General features: G+C 38.4%; 1 protein-coding gene across 1 annotated transcript; it reads right to left on the bottom strand.

Annotated features, from left to right (window-relative positions):
* Positions 1-43: 43 nt before the first annotated feature.
* Positions 44-24,216, bottom strand: LOC127097829 (chromatin-remodeling ATPase INO80). Its single transcript, XM_051036308.1, has 23 exons — positions 23,852-24,216; positions 23,636-23,726; positions 23,139-23,445; positions 22,611-23,043; positions 22,312-22,512; positions 22,088-22,198; positions 21,198-21,622; positions 20,940-21,048; positions 20,753-20,833; positions 20,512-20,684; positions 13,956-14,081; positions 13,576-13,737; positions 13,437-13,494; positions 6,707-6,937; positions 6,410-6,556; positions 3,904-4,437; positions 3,522-3,785; positions 3,311-3,418; positions 2,797-2,891; positions 2,529-2,685; positions 2,112-2,309; positions 1,821-1,979; positions 44-661 (listed from the first exon to the last, which is right to left on the bottom strand). The coding sequence occupies exons 1-23, from the start codon at positions 23,909-23,911 to the stop codon at positions 383-385; spliced, it is 4,509 nt and encodes a 1,502-aa protein (XP_050892265.1). The 5' UTR covers positions 23,912-24,216; the 3' UTR covers positions 44-382.
* Between the last annotated feature and the right edge of the window lie 160 nt (positions 24,217-24,376).

The following is a 24,376-nucleotide window of genomic DNA, read 5'->3' as shown; positions in this document are numbered from 1 at the left end:
CTATGCGACCAAGCCAATTGTTGTAATAGGTGGCTCAACCAGATATTAATTTACCATATTGGATATAAATATTGCTTACAGCAGAAAAATAATCACACTAACAAAAATAATTCAAATTATATACAAAGGCAGGTCAATGAAGGGGGGTGGACCGATATAAGCAAAGCACTATCACTATATACACAGCCTAGGTTATACAATTTTGCTTGCTTGCCTAGGCTTCACCCTATCTATTTATAGCCAAAATGGATTGCCCCCCCAAAAAAATACTATATATCTATGACCAATAAGAGGGCTGAAATGGAAATTTATCCAAAAACGTCAATTGAAAAATTTAATAGAATGATGATGCCCCCATGTTTATCGATAAAAGTCAATGTCTTCATGTGTCTTGAACTGCCTCTGCTTTAGAACCTCCAAAACTGAAATCATGTGAAGGAGGAAAATGGGTCTGCTCTGGGAATATGGTAGCTGTTCCAGTTAAAACTTCTTCAAATTTTTCATTTACATTCTTTGCCCGCTTTGGTCTCTTTGGTTTCTGGCACGCTGGATCATTATTTAGATGAGCACCATCCAGTTCATCTATAGGCATACTGCCATGTTCACTTGTCTTCTTACAATTCCTTGATCTTGAAGTTTGCTTGTTTGAAGTTGCTTTTCTCTGTAAATTGACATTATTGTTAACCAAACTGAAGATAATGTTGCATTAATTATTAAGCCTAAAATTCAAATTATAAAAACTTATCATATAAATACAACAAAATGCTACAGTTACAATCATTTAAGTTTCTTCCTAAATACAGATCCATGGATTTCTAGTTGCACAGCAGCAGATGCACAATTGATCAAGTGCTAGAGTCTGTAACCAAATGTGTGCATTTCATGGAAGAAAGGCAAGTATGATTTATTAAAATGTGTGCATTTCATGGAAGAAAGGCAAGTATGATTTACTAAAATGTACCACTCAGAAAGCTTAAACATGAAAGAGAGGGCACACCACATTAAAATACTTATGCTTGTTCTATTGCACCAATATTGGCTACTAATTTGTTTTTAGATCTTTTTTTCTTTCCAAATGTGGGAATATAGTGTGGGGTAGGGACATTCGCGGACAAATAGGTGTTGATGAAAAATGCTATATTTGGTTGCCATATTAGTTAAAAAGCCACAAATGATGTACTTTGCCAATTCCTAGGTTTTACCGAATTCTGAAAAGCAAAAATGTTTGATATTGGAAATACCAGGCATATGTTGGCTGATATTCTCCAGTGGAGGAAAGAATTTAGTGCTTATTTTTTAATATGTCCTAGTCTGAGTTCATATTTTCTTCTATAACATTATTGATATATTTCATTATTATTGTTATTACTATAGTGAAGTGTTGAAATTAGTTGTTAGATCAAAGTGATAGTTAATCGTTACTCCAAAAAATTGATGTAATATAAAATCATATACAAGAAGAGATTTTCTTCCGTGCATGGCAGAGGTTTAAATACTAGTGGTATAAACAATCGGCATAAAACCATAACTTTTACTTGATTTCTTCAAAACTGCTTATTTATTACTTGTTTTATTGCACAAATACCTTACCCGGCTGTTTTGATTTATTAAAGTAATACCTAGTTTTCGTTTTATAGAATTATATTTATCTTACTTTCTGCAAGCAACAATACAGATAAACTGTACAAATAAAAAAAGCCCAGAAAGGTATCTTCAGGCCATAAGATGATTCCTCATCAAATAGATCCTCAGTTGTTAAATACTAGTGTTTAGGTGAGATTCGAACACTAGGCACCAATGTTTAAGGAGTATAATTATACCTTTTTATTATTGGACTTTAACCCCTCCGGCTCCACGAAAGCATCATTATCTGCAGCACTCTGAGCTACAGAGTTTGTGAAATCTTCGAGAGATGCATCACCATCTTCGCTAACCCGAATACCCTTCATAGATTGCTCTCTCTTTTGCTTATCTTTCACCTGGAAGGAAAAGTGATGTCAGATATAATTAGAAAGTCTTAATGTTTTGAGAATTCTGGAAACTTTGCCTCACATTTTCGTACAAAAGACCAGAGGGTATTCACAGTATTTTAAATACGAATTTCAGCTAACCTGGAGAGGGATTTCCTTAAACTTTTGTTGCAATTGGACATCATCAAGAAGTAAAGATACAACATCCTCAGGAGCTAAAAGATCACCACCAACAGAACCACCAGTCATGACAAGATTCTGTACAGTACTTTTTTGACTTGCTCTAAGAAGAATCTTTTCCTCAACTGTCTCTTTACATATAAGTCGATAAACCGTAACCTACAAGTTTCAAAATACATATAAGTTTTGTTTCGATAAGAAAAAAACAAATCATTAAAAAATTCATTGCTAAATCTTAAGTAAAATGGGTGAGAATCCAGACAAAAAGGAAAAACAAGGAGCCGGTGTCAAAACTTGAGATCTTAAAACTTCAAGCAACATAGCATTCATAAAATTAACAGATGTGTACACTTAAAGAGGAGGGAAAGTCGAACTAACATCTCTTGTCTGACCCAAACGGTGAGCTCTATCCATTGCCTGAAGATCCAATGTTGGATTCCAATCACTCTCGTAAAATATGACTGTATCAGCGGCTGTCAAGTTGATACCCAATCCACCAGCTCTTGTACTCAGTAAGAACACAAAAATATCACTCCTGCAAGAAAGATATTAAGAAAAACACAATCAAATATAAAAAGAAACAAGTCATATTCAGTACTCTGACCAAAGTAGAACTTCATCACAAGACATCAAAAAAAAAAATTACCTTTGTTGGAAGTCTTTGACCATGTCCCTGCGATCCTGAATTGTAGATGATCCATCAAGTCTAAAATACTTATATTTTCTGTAGTTCATATAGTCCTGCAAAAAAAAGATTAAACCATCTGTTAGTCTTACCCGTAAAAAATGAAACACAACCATTGAAGTTAAAAGAAAACAAATGACACATGTACAAGAACAATGCTGCTTGTATGAATAGAACTTCGGCGTAGTAGGATTGTTTCCAATTTCAAATCACTGATGCAACCACCAAAATAAAAAGGTAAAATCACATCCAACTCATTATTTGCTTTAATAAGAGGGAAATTTTAATTTCCAGGTATCCTACCAAGTCAATTCCATGTAACTGTCACCTTGAAGGGAAATGAACTGACACAAAGGTTTCTTGTAATAACGATAACTATATCCCTCTATTCTGAGACTCATCTTTGAACACATTTGGACATAAAATAAGATGATTTTTACAAAACCAATATCAAAAGGTTAAACTTCAACAATACCTCCAAAATATTCAGCATCTTAGTCATCTGGGCAAACAAGAGAATGCGATGATTTCCTGCCCGTAAGCGTTTCAGTAATATATCAAGTGTTTGAAGTTTCCCAGAGTCCTATATTATACAAAATAAAATAATCATTCAATGTGATAGTTGAGAACCAACGAGTTTTGTTGCACTGAACAGACACAACAAAAGGAACAAGAATACCACTTACAGTGAGCAACTTTGCTGGGTCAAAATTCCGCATAGGGGGTGAGGAGCCAAAAATACTGTGAGTTAACTGCAGTGCAGGCTGAGAAACAGGTAATTCAGAATCGATCTCTTGAATTAAATAATGAGGATGATGGTGATTGGGCTTCCTAGGCCCATTACATTCAGATGTACGTGCAAATCCAACAAAAAACCTCTTAAGCCAAGGATCATGTAATTCTTCAATCTTTTTATAGGAGAAATTTCTATCTGAGCAATGAGCACCAATCTATAGAGAATTTATATTTACAAAAAAGTTCCATAGTTAGTTACCATTTTGGAAAAAATAAAGGCAATTGCTCTGGAGGAAATAACTGAAGACTAGAAACCAAAATATCATCACATACAGGTGGAGCTCTTGTTGGTGGGATATATGTGTATGCTGAGTGAAGAAGCCTTGCATTAGATAAAAGCCTATCCTGATGTGAGACTACCAATCCCTCGAAAGGAGCATGGGAGGGCCCAGTTGCAATTTTATTTTTAAGAAACCTGGTCTCAGATCTGGGCGGCATCAATAACATTCTTATAACAGCTCTCACCTTACCTTTTCCAAGGAAATTACATTCAGGATCATCTACAATATATTCTGTAAGAAAGTCTCCAACTTCATGTTCCCATCTTATCATAGAAAATAATAGTCGCTCCATGAAAGAACCAGTGGCCAAAAATGCCACCTCTTGCGGAGACAAATCCATCAAATGGGTAAAACCAAAGTTTCCACTTTCAGCATTTGTTTTTTCAGAAAAAATAGATCGATGGATATTTTCTGGTTTAAAAATATTAAAATGTCTCTGAAATGTTTCTCTGCAGACACCACGGCCAACAGCTGAACTGAGAGTCTCGGAGCTTTGCATAATCTCCTGATACACAAGCTTTGGTATCTGCAAATATTAAAGGGAGGGAGAAGGGGGACATGCAATCAGAAAAAGAAAAAGGAGGAAATAACCAAATGGAGTAGGATATACTCCATCTGTTCCAAAATAACTGACCCAATTGTTATAAAAAATTGTCCCAAAGTTACTAACCTCTTTCAATTTTCAATACAACATTAATTACATTTTTTCAATTGCACCCTTTAATTAATACTACTTACATCACTCCTAATTCAATATCTTCAACTTTGCAATTATAGTAAAGTTGAACACACCAATATATGATAAAGGTATTTTACTAAAAGTACTCTTCTCTCTCTTTCATTTATACATTTTTCTTAACATGTGTGAATTGGTCAACTGGGTTAGTTAATTTGAGACAAAGAAAAAGTCAATTCATACTTTAATTTGATAGACGAGAGTATTAGAATTTAGTATGCTCTTCATAACCTTAACCCCAAGACTGTCGAGTACAATCAACGCTATTTCATAGTTCTTACAAATTTTCATAAAAAGTGGGAAATACAAAATAGTGCCAAAGTTAAGCACACAGCCCCAATTTCGCTCAACTTTACTGCCGTGTCTTCCAGAAAATTCGGTTAACAGGTCTCATAATAACAATTGAATTTTGCCTATACATCAGTTTATGGTCGTGACTTAACCAACCGAATGGCTGATGTTGAATAATTAAATCTAAAATTAAAATGAAGGTCTTCTAAAACGTAAGACACCAAATAGCCACATAAACTAGCATGTAGGAAATTGCTTACTTGCACTTTTGCCCCTTAAGAATTGAGATTGTGCGCTTTTGGCCATGCTTTTTTTGAGCGATTTTGGCCTCATATTTTCCCTCTTTGTTAATTTGGTAGTCCTCCCAATTTCATCCAAAATTTACGCTGAGGTGGCGTAATTTATTGACATGACACCCCCCTCTCATAACCAGCGTGACTATTTAAAATTGAAAAACGCCAAAAATCAACCCGTACACATGAGAGCAAATGAAATCCCTACTAAGGGTCTCAAACTTATTGGGATTTATATTTTTAAAGAGAAGTCACAATGACGATCGCATTTGGGTGCCATGTCAAAAAATGATTCCGCCTTAGCAAAAATTGGGAGGGGGGCTATGAAATCACAAAGGGGGAAACATAAGAGGCCAAAATCGTTCAAAAGAAAATTGAGGGCCAAAATCGCACAATCACAATACTTAGGGGACCAAAAGCAAAATTAAGCCAATAAATTTGAACATGATCCTAACTCCTGAGTATACTTGACTCACCTTTTAAAATTTATGTAAAAACTAAGAATTTTGGCAGCCTGACCAATCAGGAAAAAATGGCGGTTTGTTCAAATTCTGCTGCGCTACAGTGCCGCAATAGCTTGCAATTTCAGAACACTTTCTACTAAATAGTGTATGGAAACAATAAGGATTTGTTCAAATTCCGCTACACTTATTTGACAACACTGAATCTCAACCATGGGATAGACATGCTTTGACTTCAGAGATAGTTTGGGTAATATACAAGACAAATTGTACATTATACAAGCATTCCCAAGATTACACACTTGATTGTGTTTCTTATTGAAATGATAAAACCTAATTTTATAAGAATTGGTGCAGATATGTTTGAATCAAGCTTACAGACTTTGCAAATTAAGAACTATGTTAACACAAGCCTAAAGGCACTAAACATACTGTTCTATTGAATCAAGTTTACACACTTGATTGTGTTTCTTATTGAAATGATAAAACCTAATTTTATAAGAATTGGTGCAGATATGTTTGAATCAAGCTTACACACTTTGCAAATTAAGAACTATGTTAACACAAGCCTAAAGGCACTAAACATACTGTTCTATATTCTACTTTGTTTATATATTAATAATATTAGCTAATGAACTAAAAAAAAAGAAGGAAAAGAGAAAAGCATTGAATTGAATGTTTTGACTTTTGTATAGCTGATAAGATTTGACGAAGTACCCGAAATGTTATGGGGTTGAGACCTCCAGCATAGTATACATCCTCTAACTCACCAAATGGAGGAGGTGGAAGAGAATATGGAATCTCACCAAAGTAAAAGTATGTGCTTCCCTCACTCCTTTCAAACAACTCTGGATGGTTGCAAACCTACCACATTTCAATAGCAATATTCATTACAGGCAAATTTCTTTGGGGGGAGGAGGGTAATAAAATAAAATGAAATGATCGAAGCAAAATCTAACCTAATAAAATAAAAAGGGGAATAGAAAGTATTTATGGTATGGCCAATTAATCTACCTTCCTCAGTTGAATAACAATATTCATCAAATTCAGAATCTTCTTCTCGTTAAGCTGCCCGCGATTGCTATCAAACAGTTCAGCAAGAGATATCTTGTTCTTAATTGCTTGATAGAAAGCCTGCTGTCGAGAGCTCAATTTGCAATGCACCATAACCTCAGTTTTTTGTGTCAACTCAGAAACTACATCTTTTTTGACACGCCGTAGCATGAAAGGTTTTAGAATTGAATGCTGTTTATAAAAGAAAATAAAACGCAATCAAAATTTTGTAAAAAAGAAAAATATTAGAGGACATAAACAAAAATAGCTTAAATAATTAGAGATGATAATAAATATAAGGATATTTAACATATTATGGTGTGGCTTTAACCATCACACCCTGAAACATGTATCACAAGACATACAGTATGTGTTGATATTTGGAAATATAACAAATTCTCGCCCGGTTGACCCACTGTCTTCCGGTGAGATTTTTTTTTTTTTGTAAACCGTGTCTTCACTCAAAATTCTCCGGTAACCTATTAGCAGAAGCGCCTCTTCCGATTCAGACGTTCCCCACTTTTCACCGGCAGAAACCTCCGCACGTGACAGCACGTCCGACGGCCGATCCCAACAATTTTTCCACCGCTCCACTCTCCATAGGACAACTGTTTCAGATCCGATACTCATGGCTACTTCTCATAACTTTACGCCAAACTACGATGATTTCCTCAGGTGGTATCAAAATTCTCAGAACTTAGATTCTACTGCTTCAGTAGCACACACTGGTAATTCATCTGCTTGTCTCTCTCAATCATCTTCTCTTGGACCTTGGATTCTTGATTCTGGTGCGTTTGATCATGTTACCGGTAATAAAAATCTTTTCTCTTCCCTCTCTACATCCGGTTTCTTACCCACTATGACTTCTGCAAATGGTTCTCAAACCCGATCCGAAGGGATTGATACTGTTCAAATTCTACCTTCTCTCTCTGTTACTTTTGTCCTCTATGTACCTAATTGTCCATTTAATTTACTTTCAGTCAGTCGTTTAACTCGTTCTCTTAATTGTAGTGTCACCTTCACTAACAATAATGTTACCCTGCATGATCGGAGTTCGGGACGGACGATTGGTGTCGGATGTGAGTCTCAAGGCCTTTATTACCTCTCAGTGTCATCTCAGACATGCTCAGCGAAAGATTCTCCACTCACTATCCATGTTCAGTTAGGTCAACCCAGTCTTTCCAAACTACATAAGTTGGTGCCAAATTTATCGAAGGTATCTAATTTATATTGTGAGTCGTGTCAGCTAGGGAAACACACTCGTGGTCAGTTTCCCAATTGAGTCAATAAACGAGTTTCGTCCCCTTTTTCTTTAGTTCACACCGATGTTTGGGGTCCCTCGCGTACTGTCTCTACTCTTGAGTCCAGGTATTTTGTCACCTTTATTGATGATTTTTCACGTTGCACGTGGTTATTTTTAATGAAGAATAGATCTGAATTATTTTCTATTTTTGAACAATTCTATCAAGAAATAAGAACTCAATTCGGCGTGTCTATCCATATCTTAAGAAGTGATAATGCCCGTGAATATTTATCTCAACGATTTCAAAATTTTATGTCACGCAATGGTATTCTCCATCAAACATTTTGCCCTCACACACCTAACAAAACGGGGTAGCCGAACGCAAAAATCGGCATCTTGTAGAAACCACTCGGACCCTACTTCTCCATGGTAATGTTCCACTTCGGTTTTAGGGGGGATGCTGTGCTAAAGGCATGTTACCTTATAAATCGCATGCCCTCATCTGTCCTTAACAATAAAATCCCTCATTCAATCCTTTTTCCCAATTCCCAACTTCCCCCAATTCCTCCCTGAGTCTTCGGGTCCACATGTTTTGTACACAATCTCTCTCTTGGTCTTGATAAACTATCAGCTCGATCACTAAAGTGTGTCTTTCTTGGTTATCATCGATCCTAAAAAGGTTATCGTTGTTATTCACATACTCTACAATGATACCTAGTATCGACCGATGTTACCTTCTTCGAGTCGGTTCCATATTTCGAGTTCAGTCACGTAACTCCAGAACCCATTCAAGAAAGTACTCTCACACCTTTTCCGGCAGTTATTAATGTCCCGCCTACCATTATCCCCCATCAGTCTAGGACTCCTGATCCCCCCACTTCTCGACCACTTCAAACATATCATCGTCGTCACTCAACGTCTGTCGTCCTTGTCCCTGAGGTCATTGCAGACTCTCCTCCGACGCCTCCGCCATCACCGGATCTGATCCTGCAACCTGAATCCGATCTTCCGATTGCCCTTCGAAAAGATATACGTCAAACACGAAATCCTTCTCCACATTATATTTTTTATGTTATCATCGTCTTTCCCCTTTGCAGTATACTTGTTTGTCTTCTTTGTCTTCTGTTTCTATTCCTAAAACTCCAGGTGAAGCATTATCTCACCCTGAGTGGAGGCAAGCAATGATTGATGAAATGTGTGCTCTTCAAAGGAGTGGTACCTGGGAACTGGTTCCTCTACCCCATGGGATATCTTTAGTAGGTTGCCGTTGGCTTTATACAGTGAAGGTTAGTCCAGATGGTAAGATTGATCGATTTAAAGCTCGCTTGGTAACCAAAGGATACACTCAGATTTTTGGATTGGATTATAGTGATACCTCTTCGCCTTTAGCCAAGATGGCATTTGTTAGACTTCTTCTAGCCATTGCAGCCATTCGACATTGGTCTCTTCATCAACTTGACATAAAAAATACTTTTTTACATGGTGATCTTGAAGAGAAAGTATATATGGAGAAACCACCTGGATTTGTTGCTTAAGGGGAGTCATCGAATATGGTGTGTAGGTTACACAGGTCTCATTATGGTCTTTAGCAATCTCCGAGAGCTTGGTTCGGCAGATTCAACACTGTAGTACAACAGTTTGGTATGGTCCGTAGTGAAGCTCACCATTCTGTTTTTTATCGTCACTCAGCCCAAGGGTGTATTTATCTTATTGTGTATGTAGATGATATTGTCATAACTGGTAGTGATCAGCAGGGTATACTCCAGTTAAAGCAACATCTCTCGAATCAATTTCAGACAAAAGATCTTGGTAAACTTCGCTATTTCTTGGGTATTGAGGTAGCCCAATCTAAAGATGGTTTGGTGATTTCTCAGTGGAAATATGCTATGGATATTTTGGAAGAAACAAGTTTGTTGAATGCTAAACCAGCTGATACTCCTATGGATCCAAGTGTCAAACTACTACCCAATCAGGGGGAGCCTCTATCTGACTCAGGAAGGTATAGAAGATTGGTTGGAAAATTGAATTATCTCACAGTCACTCGTCCAGACATTTCTTTTACAGTTAGTGTGGTAAGTCAGTTCTTAAACTCCCCTTGTCAAGAACACATGGATGTTGTTATCCAGATTCTGAGATACATCAAATGTGCTCCAGGAAAAGGTCTAGTGTATGAAAATAAAGGACATACTCAGATAGTTGGATACTCCGATGCTGATTGGGCAGGGTCACCCATAGATAGACGATCCACCTCTGGGTATTGTGTACTTTTTTGCGGAAACCTTATATACTGGAAAAGTAAGAAACAAAACGTAGTTGCAAGATCAAGCGTCGAGGCAGAGTATAGGGTCATGGCAATGGCAACATGTGAAATTATTTAGTTAAAACAGTTGCTCAAGAAACTTCGAATTGAAGAAGCAAGACCAATAACACTTATTTGTGATAATCAAGCTGCATTGCACATTGCTTCAAATCCAGTCTTCCATGAGAGGACCAAACACATTGAGATAGACTGTCACTTTGTCAGAGAGAAAATCGAATCAGGTGACATTGTCACTGTTAAGAATGTGTGCTTTAGCCTAATTCAACCCTACAAAACCGGTTGGTAGAGTGAGGACTGCCGCCACTTATAAACACATGTTCAGGCCACATATTTTCCGATGTGGGACTCTTAACACCCCCTCACGCCCAGGACTGGACATCTGGAGCGTGGAAATAAATGGTGCGTGGCCCGATAGCGGAAACCTTAGTAGGTGGCCCACCAGATCTTAAACGAGACTCTGATACTATGTGTTTATAAGTGGGGGCAGTCCTCACTCTACCAACCGGTTTTGTAGGGTTGAATTAGGCTAAACCACACATTCTTAACATGGTATCAGAGCCTCGTTTAAGATCCGGTGGGCCACCTACTAAGGTTTCCGCTATCGGGCCACGCACCATTTATTTTCACGCTCCAGATGTCCAGTCCTGGGCGTGAGGGGGTGTGTTAAGAGTCCCACATCGGACAATATGTGGCCTGAACATGTGTTTATAAGTGGGGGCAGTCCTCACTCTACCAACCGGTTTTCTAGGGTTGAATGAGGGATTTTATTGTTAAGGACAAATGAGGGCATGCGATTTATAAGATAACATGTCGTTAGCACAGCATCCCCCCAAAACCGAAGTGGAACATTACCATGGAGAAGTAGGGGCTGAGTGGTTTCTACAAGATGCCGATTTTTGCGTTCGGCTACCCCGTTTTGTTGAGGTGTGTGAGGGTAAGATGTTTGATGGAGAATACCATTGCGTGACATGAAATTCTGAAATTGTTGGGATAAATATTCACGGGCATTGTCACTTCTTAAGGTACGGATAGACACATCGAATTGAGTTCTTATTTCTTGATAGAATTGTTCAAAAATAGAAAATAATTCAGATCTATTCTTCATTAAGAATAACCACGTGCAACGTGAAAAATCATCAATAAAGGTGACAAAATACCTAGACTCAAGAGTAGAGACAATACGTGAGGGACCCCAAACATCGGTGTGAACTAAAGCAAAAGGGGACGAAGCTCGTTTATTGACTAGATTGGGAAACTGACCACGGGTGTGTTTCCCTAGCTGACACAACTCACAATATAAATTAGATACCTTCGACAATTTTTCCGCCGCTCCACTCTCCATAGGGCAATTGTTTCAGATCCGATACTCATGGCTACTCTTCATAACTTTACGCCAAACTACGATGATTTTCTCAGGTGGTATCAGAATTATCAGAACTTAGATTCTACTGCTTCGGTAGCACACACTGGTAATTCATCTGCTTGTCTCTCTCAATCATCTTCTCTTGGATCTTGGGTCCTTGATTCTGGTGCGTCTGATCCTGTTACCGGTAATAAAAATATTTTCTCTTCCCTCTCTACATCCGGTTTTTTACCTACTATAACTTCTGCCAATGGTTCTCAAACCCGATCCGAAGAGATTGGTTGGGGGAGTTTTTCACTAGGGAGCATTGAACATTGTGAGACTTCTTTTCTAGAGCAATATCTTTGTGAGAGACACATCACATATACACCCAAAACCTTAAGGTGATAGGTGAGTGGGTTCTCTTACTTATAAATGCTCAAGTCTCTACATTATCAACCAATGTGGAACTATTATTCACACTACTCACACTTGACACATTCTCAACACTCCCCCTCAAGTGTGAGTCCACAATGCTCCCCCTCAAGTGAAAGCTCTACTTACTTCTCTTGTATCGCACGGAACATTTCTGGCGCCGTTGACACTCTTCAATGGAACGTTTCTTGACTCCCCCTCAAGTGAAAGCTCTACTTACTTCTCTTGTATCGCACGGAACATTTCTGGCGCCGTTGACACTCTTCAATGGAACGTTTCTTATTCACCATCCTGGCGCCGTTGACTTTCGAAACAAGTAACCCGGTCCCTTTCTGAAACCAAAGGCTCGTGATACCATTTGTTGGGGGAATTTTTCACTAGGAAGCATTGAACATTGTGAGACTTCTTTTCTAGAGCAATATCTTTGTGAGAGACACACCACATGTACACCCAAAACCTTAAGGTGATAGGTGAGTGGGTTCTCTCACTTATAAATGCTCAAATCTCCACATTATCAATCAATGTGGGACTAGTATCCACACTACTCACACTTGACATATTCTCAACAGTCACAAACTTTGTCAACTCTAATGATCAATTGGCAGACGTGTTTAAAAAATCCTTGCGAAACCCCAGAACTAATTATATATGTAACAAGCTTGGTGCATTTGACTTATATGCTCAAGCTTGAGGGGGAATGTTGATATTTGTAAATAGTGTTGAGAATATTTGTATATCGAATAGTCTCACATCGACTATATCATGTAATTAGTTGTAATCTCTCTATATATAATAAAGTCTCCGTAATGTTTTTTAAAACACACGGTTTATTCAAATGTCTATTAGTCTCTTGTATTTCAACAGTATGCATAAATTAATGTAACAAGGATGAGGAATCCATAGGAAACCATACCAAATGGAGGCTGGTCTTATACACAACAAAATAGACTAGCAGTTCAATAAAAGTTTATGATAATGCAAAACCCAATGCGACTCCTCATTGCACAACAAAAGCTACACATAAATGGCCTTAAATAATATGTGCAAAGATCCAAAAATATATATTTATAAAAAAATTGGGAAAGAGAAATTTTTATTAATCAAGGGGCACTATCAGTCATTTTAAAATTATATATATATATATATATATATATAAAAAAAATTCGATATAATAAAAATATATATTTATAAAAAAATTGGGAAAGAGAAATTTTTATTAATCAAGGGGCACTATCAGTCATTTTAAAATTATATATATATATATATATATATATATAAAATTCGATATAATATAGTAGAACACCTTACTCATATGCTTGCAATAAATATCCAACGGGAAAGAAAAACTTACCAGTCTATTAAGCTGGTGCTCATTTAAAGTACCCCCGTGCTCTGCATGATTCTCAATTCTGACATGATTGATAATAAAAGTTGTAAGACTGTAGTTAAATAACTATATTGTCCAATGGACGATAGTGAGGAATTCATACCCTTTTGAGAACCACTCATTAAACTGCTCATGGCTATCAAATAAAGTTGGCATAATGAAGTGCAGAAGAGCCCACAACTCTGCCATATTATTCTGAATAGGTGTGCCAGTCAGAAGTAGACGATTCCGACAGTTAAAGCTGAGAAGTGTCTTCCATCTTATACTATTATATCAAGAAAAATTCAATAAGTAGAGGAGTGCAACACATATTTAATATAAACTCGTGTTGATTGATTAGAATGCACCATTCAAACCTAAGAAAATATGCACCATGACATGATTAGTAACAGTTTACTTATAATATTAAAAACATTAGTCAAAAACAATGAACAATAAATTACTTATGCCTTACAGACTTTAAATACAGAGATTATACAAAACCTGTTTGCACTTTTGATTGCCTGGGCTTCATCTAAAACCATGTACTGCCATTTCACTCGACGAAAATACTTCTCATCGGCTACTAATAGCTGATAGCTTGTGATGAGAACATGAAATTTAGCTTCCCTGGTATACAAGAACAATAATTCAAACTCTTAGGAGATGACTTCAAACAACTACATTAAATATATTGCAGTTATAAGGCAATTGTCATTGTATTCATGATATAAAACGTGTCACAGTTCATCATATAATTAACTCAAATTGATATTTTTCTTTACACCTGTAAGGAACCAAGTCTCTCAAACTAAGAAATTAAGAATTGAGGTTTATGATGACTTTACGTCACTAATACATGTAAATGATCAATTAGTTATTTTGCTCTAAAAGCATGTGAAAGACTGATAGAAACAGGGTGCAGAATGTGGGCTTTGATTATGGGCCTAAGCCAAGGGTGTGGAAGGTTTATAAGAGGAAAAAGACAAAAGGAAAGGGGAATGATGACGTGGTTAAGAATGTATGAGTGGCATGAGAAAAAGGTTATATAAGGAGTGAGTGGAGGCAGAGATGGGTAGCCAAGAATTCTGTTATGATTTTGTGGGGTCACCTCTAGGTGATTTGGGCAGAGGCATACGTGCTTCTTAGGGCTGGTATTCCACTACCAGTTTGTTGCATCTTTTCTCTTTCCCAAATACATGTAATTGTGAATCCTTCATTGAATACAATTGCATTGCTGTTATCCTTTCTCTTCTTTTTCTTTCTCAAAATCATATTAACTGTTATATTATCCTATCAATTGGTCCGACCTACCGGATCAAATCACACTGCCAACGAAGGTTGTAGATGCCAAGGAAACCTAAGATGGGCGATCGGATTGACGCTTTGGAGGCACAGGTAGGGAATGTAACGACGACGCTGCAAGAGCTTGCGCTACAAATGCAGAACCATGCTCAACAAATGCAACAACAGAGCCTGATTCTGACGGAGCTGAGTAAGCAGGTGGGGAAAAAGGTAGTGACTCAGGAGGAGAACTCTGAGGGTAACTCATCACAGAGTGAGTCTCGCCTTGCAGGGAAGAAGGTGAAGCTTCCGCTGTTTGAAGGTGACGACCCGGTGGCGTGGATCACACGTGCTGAGATCTATTTCGATGTGCAAAACACATCTGATGATATGCGTGTGAAATTAGCGCGTTTAAGCATGGAAGGGGCAACCATCCATTGGTTCAACCTTTTGAAGGAAACAGAAGATGAGTTATCATGGGAGAAGTTGAAACGGGCGCTTATCGCACGATACGGAGGAAGAAGGTTGGAGAATCCGTTTGAAGAATTGTCTACTCTTAGACAGAAGGGAAGTGTGGAAGAGTTCGTGGAAGCATTCGAGTTGTTGTCGTCGCAGGTGGGAAGACTCCCGGAAGAACAATACCTGGGATATTTCATGAGTGGTCTGAAACCGCAGATTAGGAGGAGAGTTCGAACCTTGAATCCTCAAAATCGTATGCAGATGATGAGGATTGCGAAAGACGTGGAAGACGAATTGAAGGAGGAAGATGACGATGACGAGCGTCGTAGTGGAAAGAAAGGGGGGTATGAACGTTTGGGCCGAAATGATTGGGTTGGGTCATTAAAAAATAAAAAAGGGCCCAATTACCTAAACCACTCCTTAACAGCGGGTGGGTCAAACCCGGGGCAGAAAACGGGTTCCAGCGGATCTAATGCAAATCACACTTCGTCATTCGCATCAACAGCTCGCAAGAGTGAGAACGACCACCGTTCTGGGTCGTCGGAGAGATGGAAGGGTGTACGAAGCTTGCACAACGATGAGATGGCGGAAAGAAGGGCAAAGGGGTTATGCTTCAAGTGTGGAGGTAAGTATCATCCTACCCAACACAAGTGCCCTGAGCGAACCTTGCGGGTTCTGATCTTGGGTGAGGGAGAAGAGATGAACGAGGAAGGGGAAATCGTGACGATGGAAGAGGTGGCAAAGGAAAGTGAAGAGGAAATCGAAGTTGAATGTAAGTTGATGGGAGTTCTGGGGAGTATGGGGGAGCACCATACTATGAAGGTTGAAGGTAAAATTGAGAACGTAGATTTGTTGGTGTTGATTGATAGTGGGGCAAGTCATAATTTCATTTCACCTAAAGTAACTACTGCTTTAGGGCTTAATGTCACTCCTGTAACTGCAAAAAATATTAAGTTGGGTGATGGTCACATGGTCATAACAAAAGGGGTGTGCAAAGGGGTTAGTATGAAGATGGGAGAGATAGAGATTATTATTGATGCTTTGGTGTTGGAGTTAGGGGGGTTGGACATGGTGTTAGGTGTTTCTTGGCTGAGTACTTTAGGGAAAGTGGTAATGGATTGGAAAACATTGACGATGCAATTTTTCCATGGAAATCAGTTGGTAAAGCTTCAAGGGCAGGGAAATAGGAATGTGAGGCAGTGGTATCTGAACACTTTCCTAGAAGACATTCACAACAGGGCAGGAACAGATTGGTGGTGGTCACAGTTTCAGGCGATAGAAGCAGAGGATTCTGCAGTCTCACATGGAGTGAATGATGTATTGAAGGAGTTTCCTGAGGTGTTTACAGATCAGATTCGACTACCTCCTGAGAGGACACAGGTGCATCGGATTCAATTGTATCCGGAGCATGGTCCTATCAATGTTAGGCCATATAAATATCCTCATCATCAGAAAGAAGAGATTGAGAAGCAAGTGGGTGAATTGTTGGAGGCAGGAATCATCAGACCAAGCATGAGCGCTTATTCTAGCCCCGTGATATTGGTCAAAAAGAAAGACAAGAGCTGGAGGATGTGTGTGGATTATAGGGCTCTCAACAAAGCTACAGTACCAGATAAGTATCCCATTCCCATAGTAGACGAGTTGTTAGATGAGCTGTATGGGGCTACTATGTTTTCCAAGATCGATTTGAAATCGGGGTATCACCAAATTAGGGTACTTGAGAGTGACGTTCCGAAAACAGCTTTTAGAACTCACAATGGTCACTATGAGTACTTAGTCATGCCCTTTGGACTGATGAATGCCCCGGCTACCTTCCAAGCCACCATGAATGATCTTTTTAGACCATATTTGAGAAAATTTGTTTTGGTTTTCTTCGATGACATCCTAATATATAGCAAGGACATTAAAGAACACCAACAACATTTGAAGCTGGTATTATCGAGCCTAGCAGCCCATTGCTTTGTGGCAAATCAATCAAAGTGCAAGTTTGGCTGTACTCAGATTGACTACCTTGGACATATAATTTCAGGAGAAGGAGTTGCCGTAGATCCGGAGAAGGTGAGGTGTATCCTTGATTGGCCTGAACCAAAAAATGTGAAGGGAGTGCGCGGATTTTTAGGTCTCACGGGATACTACCGAAAATTCGTCAAGGACTATGGCAAGATAGCAAAACCCCTCACGGAATTGACTAAGAAGGACAATTTTAATTGGGGAATGGAGGCCACTAAGGCTTTCAATGACCTGAAGAGAATTATGACATCTCCTCCTGTCTTGATGCTTCCTAATTTTGAGTTACCTTTTGAAGTGGAGTGTGATGCTGCGGGCAGAGGTATAGGGGCTGTTTTAATGCAGCAGAGACAACCTGTAGCTTTCTTCAGCAAGGCATTATCTGAGGGCAATTTGGTAAAATCGGTATATGAAAAGGAATTGATGGCCTTAGTCTTATGCATTCAACATTGGAGACATTACCTGTTGGGCAGGGAGTTTGTAGTTTATACAGATCACAAGAGCCTGAAGCATTTTCTACAGCAGAGAATCTCCTCTCCTGATCAACAATGTTGGCTTGCCAAATTGTTGGGCTATCAATTTGAAGTTAGATACAAACCAGGGACGGAAAATAGGGCAGCAGATGCCTTATCCAGATGCTATGATGAGGGAGAATTTAACACCATCATTTCTTATCCTATGTGGGCCGAAAGGCAGAAATTGTTGGAGGAGATAGCCAATGATCCATATATTCAAAGATTGATAACCGAAGTACGAGAGAAACCAGATGGCAGACCTGGGTTTTATGAGAAACAGGGAGTTTTATTGTATCATGGGAGGTTGGTGATTTCACCAACATCACCTTCAATACCTTGGTTGCTGGAAGAATTCCACAATACCCCAGTTGGAGGACATTCAGGTTTTCTGAGAACATACAGGAGGCTGGCTGATACTTTATATTGGGTAGGGATGCAGAAAAGTGTAAGAGATTATGTGAGGTCATGTGATGTGTGTCAGAGACAGAAGTACAGTGCTACTACTCCTGGAGGACTGTTACAACCACTACCCGTACCTAATGCAGTTTGGGAGGATCTTTCTTTAGACTTCATCACTGGTTTGCCTAAGTCTAAAGGATATGAAGCTGTGTTGGTGGTGGTGGACAGATTGTCCAAATACAGCCATTTTATTTTGCTAAAACACCCTTACACTGCAAAATCCATAGCTGAGTTATTCGTCAAAGAGGTGGTGAGATTACATGGAATTCCGAATTCCCTAATCAGTGACAGAGACCCTATTTTTATTAGCCATTTTTGGATGGAACTATTTAAAATGCAAGGAACCAAACTTAAGATGAGTTCATCGTACCATCCCGAAACCGACGGTCAGACGGAAGTAGTCAATAGGTGTTTGGAGAGTTACTTGAGGTGTTTTGCTTCTGACCATCCCAAGACGTGGTCGTATTGGATACCGTGGGCTGAATTTTGGTACAACACAACTTATCATATCTCTATTGGGAAGTCCCCTTTTGAGGTGGTGTATGGGAGGCAGCCACCTACTCTACTGAAGTTCTTAACTAACGAAACGAAAGTAGCTGCTGTGGCACTTGAGTTAAGAGAGAGAGATGAAGCCTTGAAGCAACTCAAGCTGCATCTGTTGAAAGCTCAGGAGCAGATGGCAAGGTATGCCAACAAAAGAAGAAGAGATTTATGTTTTGACGTTGGAGAGTGGGTTTTCTTAAAACTCAGGCCTCATAGGCAGCAATCGGTAGTGAAAAGAATTAATCAGAAATTGGCTGCTAGATTCTATGGCCCTTTTCAGGTGGAAGAGAAAATTGGAGAAGTCGCATACAAGTTGAAACTTCCAGCCGAGTCAAAAATCCATCCTGTGTTCCATGTATCTTTAATCAAAAGAGCAGTAGGAAACTATGAGGTACAAGGAGAACTGCCTAGAGAATTGGAGATAAATGAGGCTGCTGATGCGTATCCAGATAAGATTGTGGGTTCTAGAACTGTTTTGCAAGGCGATACTGAAGTGCAGCAGAGCTTGGTCCAATGGAAGAACCGGCCCATTGATGATGTGACATGGGAAGACAATGAACTTCTAATTGGGCAATTTCCTGAATTCTGCCTTGAGGACAAGGCTGTTTCTAAGGAGGTGGGAGTTGATAGAAACAGGGTGCAGAATGTGGGCTTTGATTATGGGCCTAAGCCAAGGGTGTGGAAGGTTTATAAGAGGAAAAAGACAAAAGGAAAGGGGAATGATGACGTGGTTAAGAATGTATGAGTGGCATGAGAAAAAGGTTATATAAGGAGTGAGTGGAGGCAGAGATGGGTAGCCAAGAATTCTGTTATGATTTTGTGGGGTCACCTCTAGGTGATTTGGGCAGAGGCATACGTGCTTCTTAGGGCTGGTATTCCACTACCAGTTTGTTGCATCTTTTCTCTTTCCCAAATACATGTAATTGTGAATCCTTCATTGAATACAATTGCATTGCTGTTATCCTTTCTCTTCTTTTTCTTTCTCAAAATCATATTAACTGTTATATTATCCTATCAAAGACCAGCTCATCTAAAACCTTAAGCTATTAGGTGGAAGTTAATAAATAGGCAGTTGTCAAAAAGAAGTTAATGAATAGGATGATATTTAAATACCCCCCCTTATACAGGCCTTTTTGTCAATACATGTCTTGAATAGGATGAATAGGATGATAATACAAAGTTCCACTTCAAGCCCCCGAGAGTTTGTCAATACTCAATTGCAATACCCATATAGTAGGTGCATGTTATATTAAAAGGAAAAATTCTCCTGATTTATCTCTTTTTCCTCTTCTAGAAACATCTAGATTCCAGAGGGGCCCACTATCTAAGGTTTTGGATTTGCACAATAGTTTTTTCCATTCCCACAACCAAGCATTAGAATCTGAAACTACCATACATTCTGATTTTCAATTTTCATTCCCACAACCAAATGAGAGTATTTTGTCTAAATTTTACTAAAACTATGTCTCATTTTTCCAACATTGATAACCCACTGAACAAGATATTAGAAGAATAACTGAATAAAAATATCAATGCAGATATGGTTCTTGAAGAAAGAATCTTGCACTGCGCTTAAATCTCGACTTTTACAAACACATCAACGGCAGTTCTCGGATGTTTGTGCGGTCAAGAAAATATATTTCAGGTATTATCAAGCTACAAAAGTAATTTCAGTTACAAAAATTTACAAAAACATCTACCCTCAGAATAAAACTGCCATTTCGCCCGGAAACAATTTATTACTGCCACCAGTTTTTTCAAGGAAAAGGAAATGCATTTTAAGTTAACATTACCTACGATAAAGGTCCTTTGGGTTAATGCTTTTCCTAAGTACTGTTCGCTCTGAAAGCCCTCCCCAATACGGAAGCCGTTTAAGTCCAGGGCAGAAGCGCTCAAGTTCCTCATTCCAATTGTTCAATACAGAAGCGGGCGCAACAACCAGAAAAGGCCCCCATATGTTTTTCTCCTGCATAAGACACATAAGTTAAAATAGTGTCACAAAGATCAACAAAAGCACCAATCTGAATATTTTACCTCAGCTAAATGGGCTAAGAAAACCATAGCTTGTATAGTCTTTCCAAGTCCCATCTCATCAGCAAGTATACCATTTAAACCCTGAAAGATGACAAAAATTCAACTTCACAACCCAGAAAGGGGAAAGGGAGGGGGAAGAGAGTAAGAAAAAAAATCATCAGGAAATTATTTTGAATTGCTCCAGAACCTGCTCATAACAATTAACTAGCCATTGAAGACCTTTCAGCTGGTATTCTTTTAGACAACCTTTAAATAATTCGGGTGTTTGAACTGTGGATGCCACTGGCATGGTTGATCTGCAATGAGACAACACAATATTTAAGCTGACATGTTATTGCCTAGTTTCACAATCCTCAATAACACGCAGATGAAGAGCACACAAATATGCAAATACACATTTATATGCATCCATGTAGCAAGAGAGAGAGGGAGAGAGATAACTCACGGAGTTTGCAAATCAATTTTACTTGCTCCTACAACTTCATGTGTAAGTGAATCAGCTTCACCCACCTGTCGCAGCCTCAAACATTCATTGTCAAACGCATCAGTCAACTTTTTCTGCTTAGACACTGCTTCTTGAGCAGCCTTCAAAGCTTCTTTCTTCAATTCAGCTTCTTCTGGATCTTCTTCTTCATTAGGCCCAGCATCTGATGAGTCGAACGGTGCATCTTGACCATTTGTTTTTTCCTCTACCATGGGTAAAGCTTCCGGAGATAGTAAATCTGACTTGTTCTGCATAAAGTGACTGTAGAGCTCAGTTTGTTGTATCAGAAAGTTAAGCCTTTGCTGCTGTCTCTTAGCTTCTCGGAGCTCCTGTTCACGTCTCAAAGCTTCAGCAGCTTCTTTCTCCTCTCTTTTTCTCACTTCAGCCTGTAACGAATAAAATTGTAAAGTTACAACAAATTTGAGCCAATTGTATAAGTGACTGTACACTTGTGCTGACATTTTCACAATCAAAAATAAATCTACGAACATATTATGAGATGTGAAAGTCTACCAAAAATAAACTATCTTTTCTGTCAGATATAACAGGGTGCAATATATCTCTACTAAATGGAGCATAATTCTTCTCATCTGAGTCTCCAGAGTCATATAAGTTGGACATCTTATAAAACATAATTTCACTCGTGAGAAAATTGTGTATGAATCATTTCCAAATAAATATAGTTAATGTATGCTTCCTTTTTAAAATTTCATTGATACAAAAGATTACAAATTAGTAAATTACAAACAATAGTAGGACTAAGAACCATTGCATAAACAGAACGAACAGAATATACATTTGAAAAGCAAACCAAGAAAACCAATAAACTTCACAAAGGAATTAAAAGGTACCATCTCCTTATCTATTCGTTTCCAGAACAGCAACATGTCTTTAGCTAGTTTCCGGGTGCGAATGCTAGCACCCCTATTCCATTTAAGTGATCTACTAATTTTCATTCTAACCTGAAGAAAAATTGATCGACATAAGTTAAACCAAAAATACAAAACGATCAACATAAACTTTGAATTATATAGCTAAAAACAAAAATTCAATGTGTGCGAGGGATAGCACATGCCTCTCTTTGACAGTACTCTGAGCACCTCTTAGCATCAATGAGTTGCTTTCGATGAAGAGTAGTAAAATTCCTATGATGTTTTGGTATGTCTCTTCTTACAATGTTTAGCCAAATCTTTCCAATTCTATCCATTTCCTCCTTCTCAATTGATGCAGGATCTTTCTTTACCATTTGCTTCTTGGGTAAGCTTCGCTCAATGATCTGGAATAGTTATAATTCAAAACTCAATATAAAGGAATAAGGAAGAAAATAAAGATAAAAGATTAAGAGTGATCATCATAATCCCAACCGATACATACCTCGTAAGTGTCACCTTTTTCCAAAACCTTTACATAATAAACCTGCAATACACCACCCTCGGACAAAATAGACCGCTTCATGCTTCCAGCAGCCCCTTCCGGAATGGATGAATTGAAACCAATATCAGACACATTCAGACTGAATTTATTAGGTGAATTTGAAGCTGACATGCCGTTTATTCGTGCCTGGAGAGATTCGTATTGAGATAGGGGTTCCCCCATGCCTGCTCGGTTTTTATTTCCTAACCTTTTGTCAGCAGCCATCATTGCAGCCAACGACCCCAAATCTAAGGTACCCTTCAAGTAAAATTCATCCACATGGATATTCGAGAAACATGGAAGGTTCAACGATGTAGCCAGCTTATCATAAATTGGAGGAATTTTGTATGTGATACCATCCCCAATTTCTAAAATAGAAGGTTCATACATAACCCTACAAGATGTTTAGAAAATGTAAGGTAATTTGTGACATAAAAAATCATTCATTGCTAAATGACACTATCAAGCCAACAGAATATTAATGCAAACCTATCAGTGCCATTTCTCTGCACAAAATCTGCATTCCCTAACTTTTGAGTTTTAAATCCATTATTACTTTTCACAAGTGGGACAACAGTGCAATTTTGGGCAGGACTAGAGGATGCGTCCTTAGACATCCTCTTGTATTTCTGAACATGGTCGCCCAGCATTGACCGATATCTCTCCTCTGTCATGTATGTCCCGTAAAAACCTCCTTTGTCTTCATCTTCACTATTTTGTGACCAAACCCTCTTCTTCAACAAATTCACATCCATCGAATGCACATTACCATTAGTGTGATTTGAAATTTCCCCACCTGTTTATAAACAAGTCAAAACACTTGATCCAAAAAACAAATAAAATACTTGCTTACCATCATTCGACAGAAAACTTTACCGCATAACCATTATTCACAAACATTGTAATCCAAATAAGTAATGCAGGTCACTTAATCCAAAACACAATACAAAAGAAAAAGAGCAAAAAATTTAAAGAGTTATGTCTACCTCGACTATCTCTGCTTTCTTCATCCTGACTACTATTCCCGTAGTAATCAAATTCATCATCTTGTTGTGGAAGTTGAAAGTTCATCAAAGGCTACAATAACAATGCAATCAGGAAAAATACATAAACAACAAATTCTCAAAAATACAAAACAATGCAAATTCTCAACAAAAAAGAAAAGTTAAACAAAAAAAGAGGGGAAATCCAATGTGATGAACCTCGATGTTGAAGAGAGTAGAGTAGGAAAGGGAAGTGTTGGAATAGTTAGTGCTATCCATGCGCTAATTGAAGGTATCGAGAGTAAAGGAACGCTAATTATCCGAGAGAGCATAGAGCGAGAGAAGAGGTTTGAGAAAAGAGAACACCACTTAACCCTAAAAGGAGTGGGAGAGAAGAAAGGGAAGAAGGTAACGAAAGTGTGCGTAGGATAAGGTATGTTGGTGCGGAGAGAAAGAGAAAGATGGTAAGCACGGGTAGGGGCTAACATGCGCGGGGTGAGTGTCATATTCGTTTAGCGTGCACCTATAGAGCTTTTTTGTTTTTGTAGATCTCCTCTGTACATGTTGGAAATTTCAGATTCCGCGCTAACGAGCTTGGCAGTTAATCAGTTGCAAAAAGTGTTGATCGTAAATTTAAAAAGTGACCGATGAATGAAAAAAAAAAAAAGTTACCAAAGCAAAATTAAGGGCTTGAAACTATTTCCAATTTTAGTTTTTTCAAATCTATTTTAAAAAATTATTTTT

The sequence above is a fragment of the Lathyrus oleraceus genome, chromosome 6 (assembly GCF_024323335.1).
Source record: "Lathyrus oleraceus cultivar Zhongwan6 chromosome 6, CAAS_Psat_ZW6_1.0, whole genome shotgun sequence".
NCBI classification, from domain to species: domain Eukaryota; kingdom Viridiplantae; phylum Streptophyta; class Magnoliopsida; order Fabales; family Fabaceae; genus Lathyrus; species Lathyrus oleraceus.
This window is presented reverse-complemented; position numbering and strand designations above follow the sequence as displayed.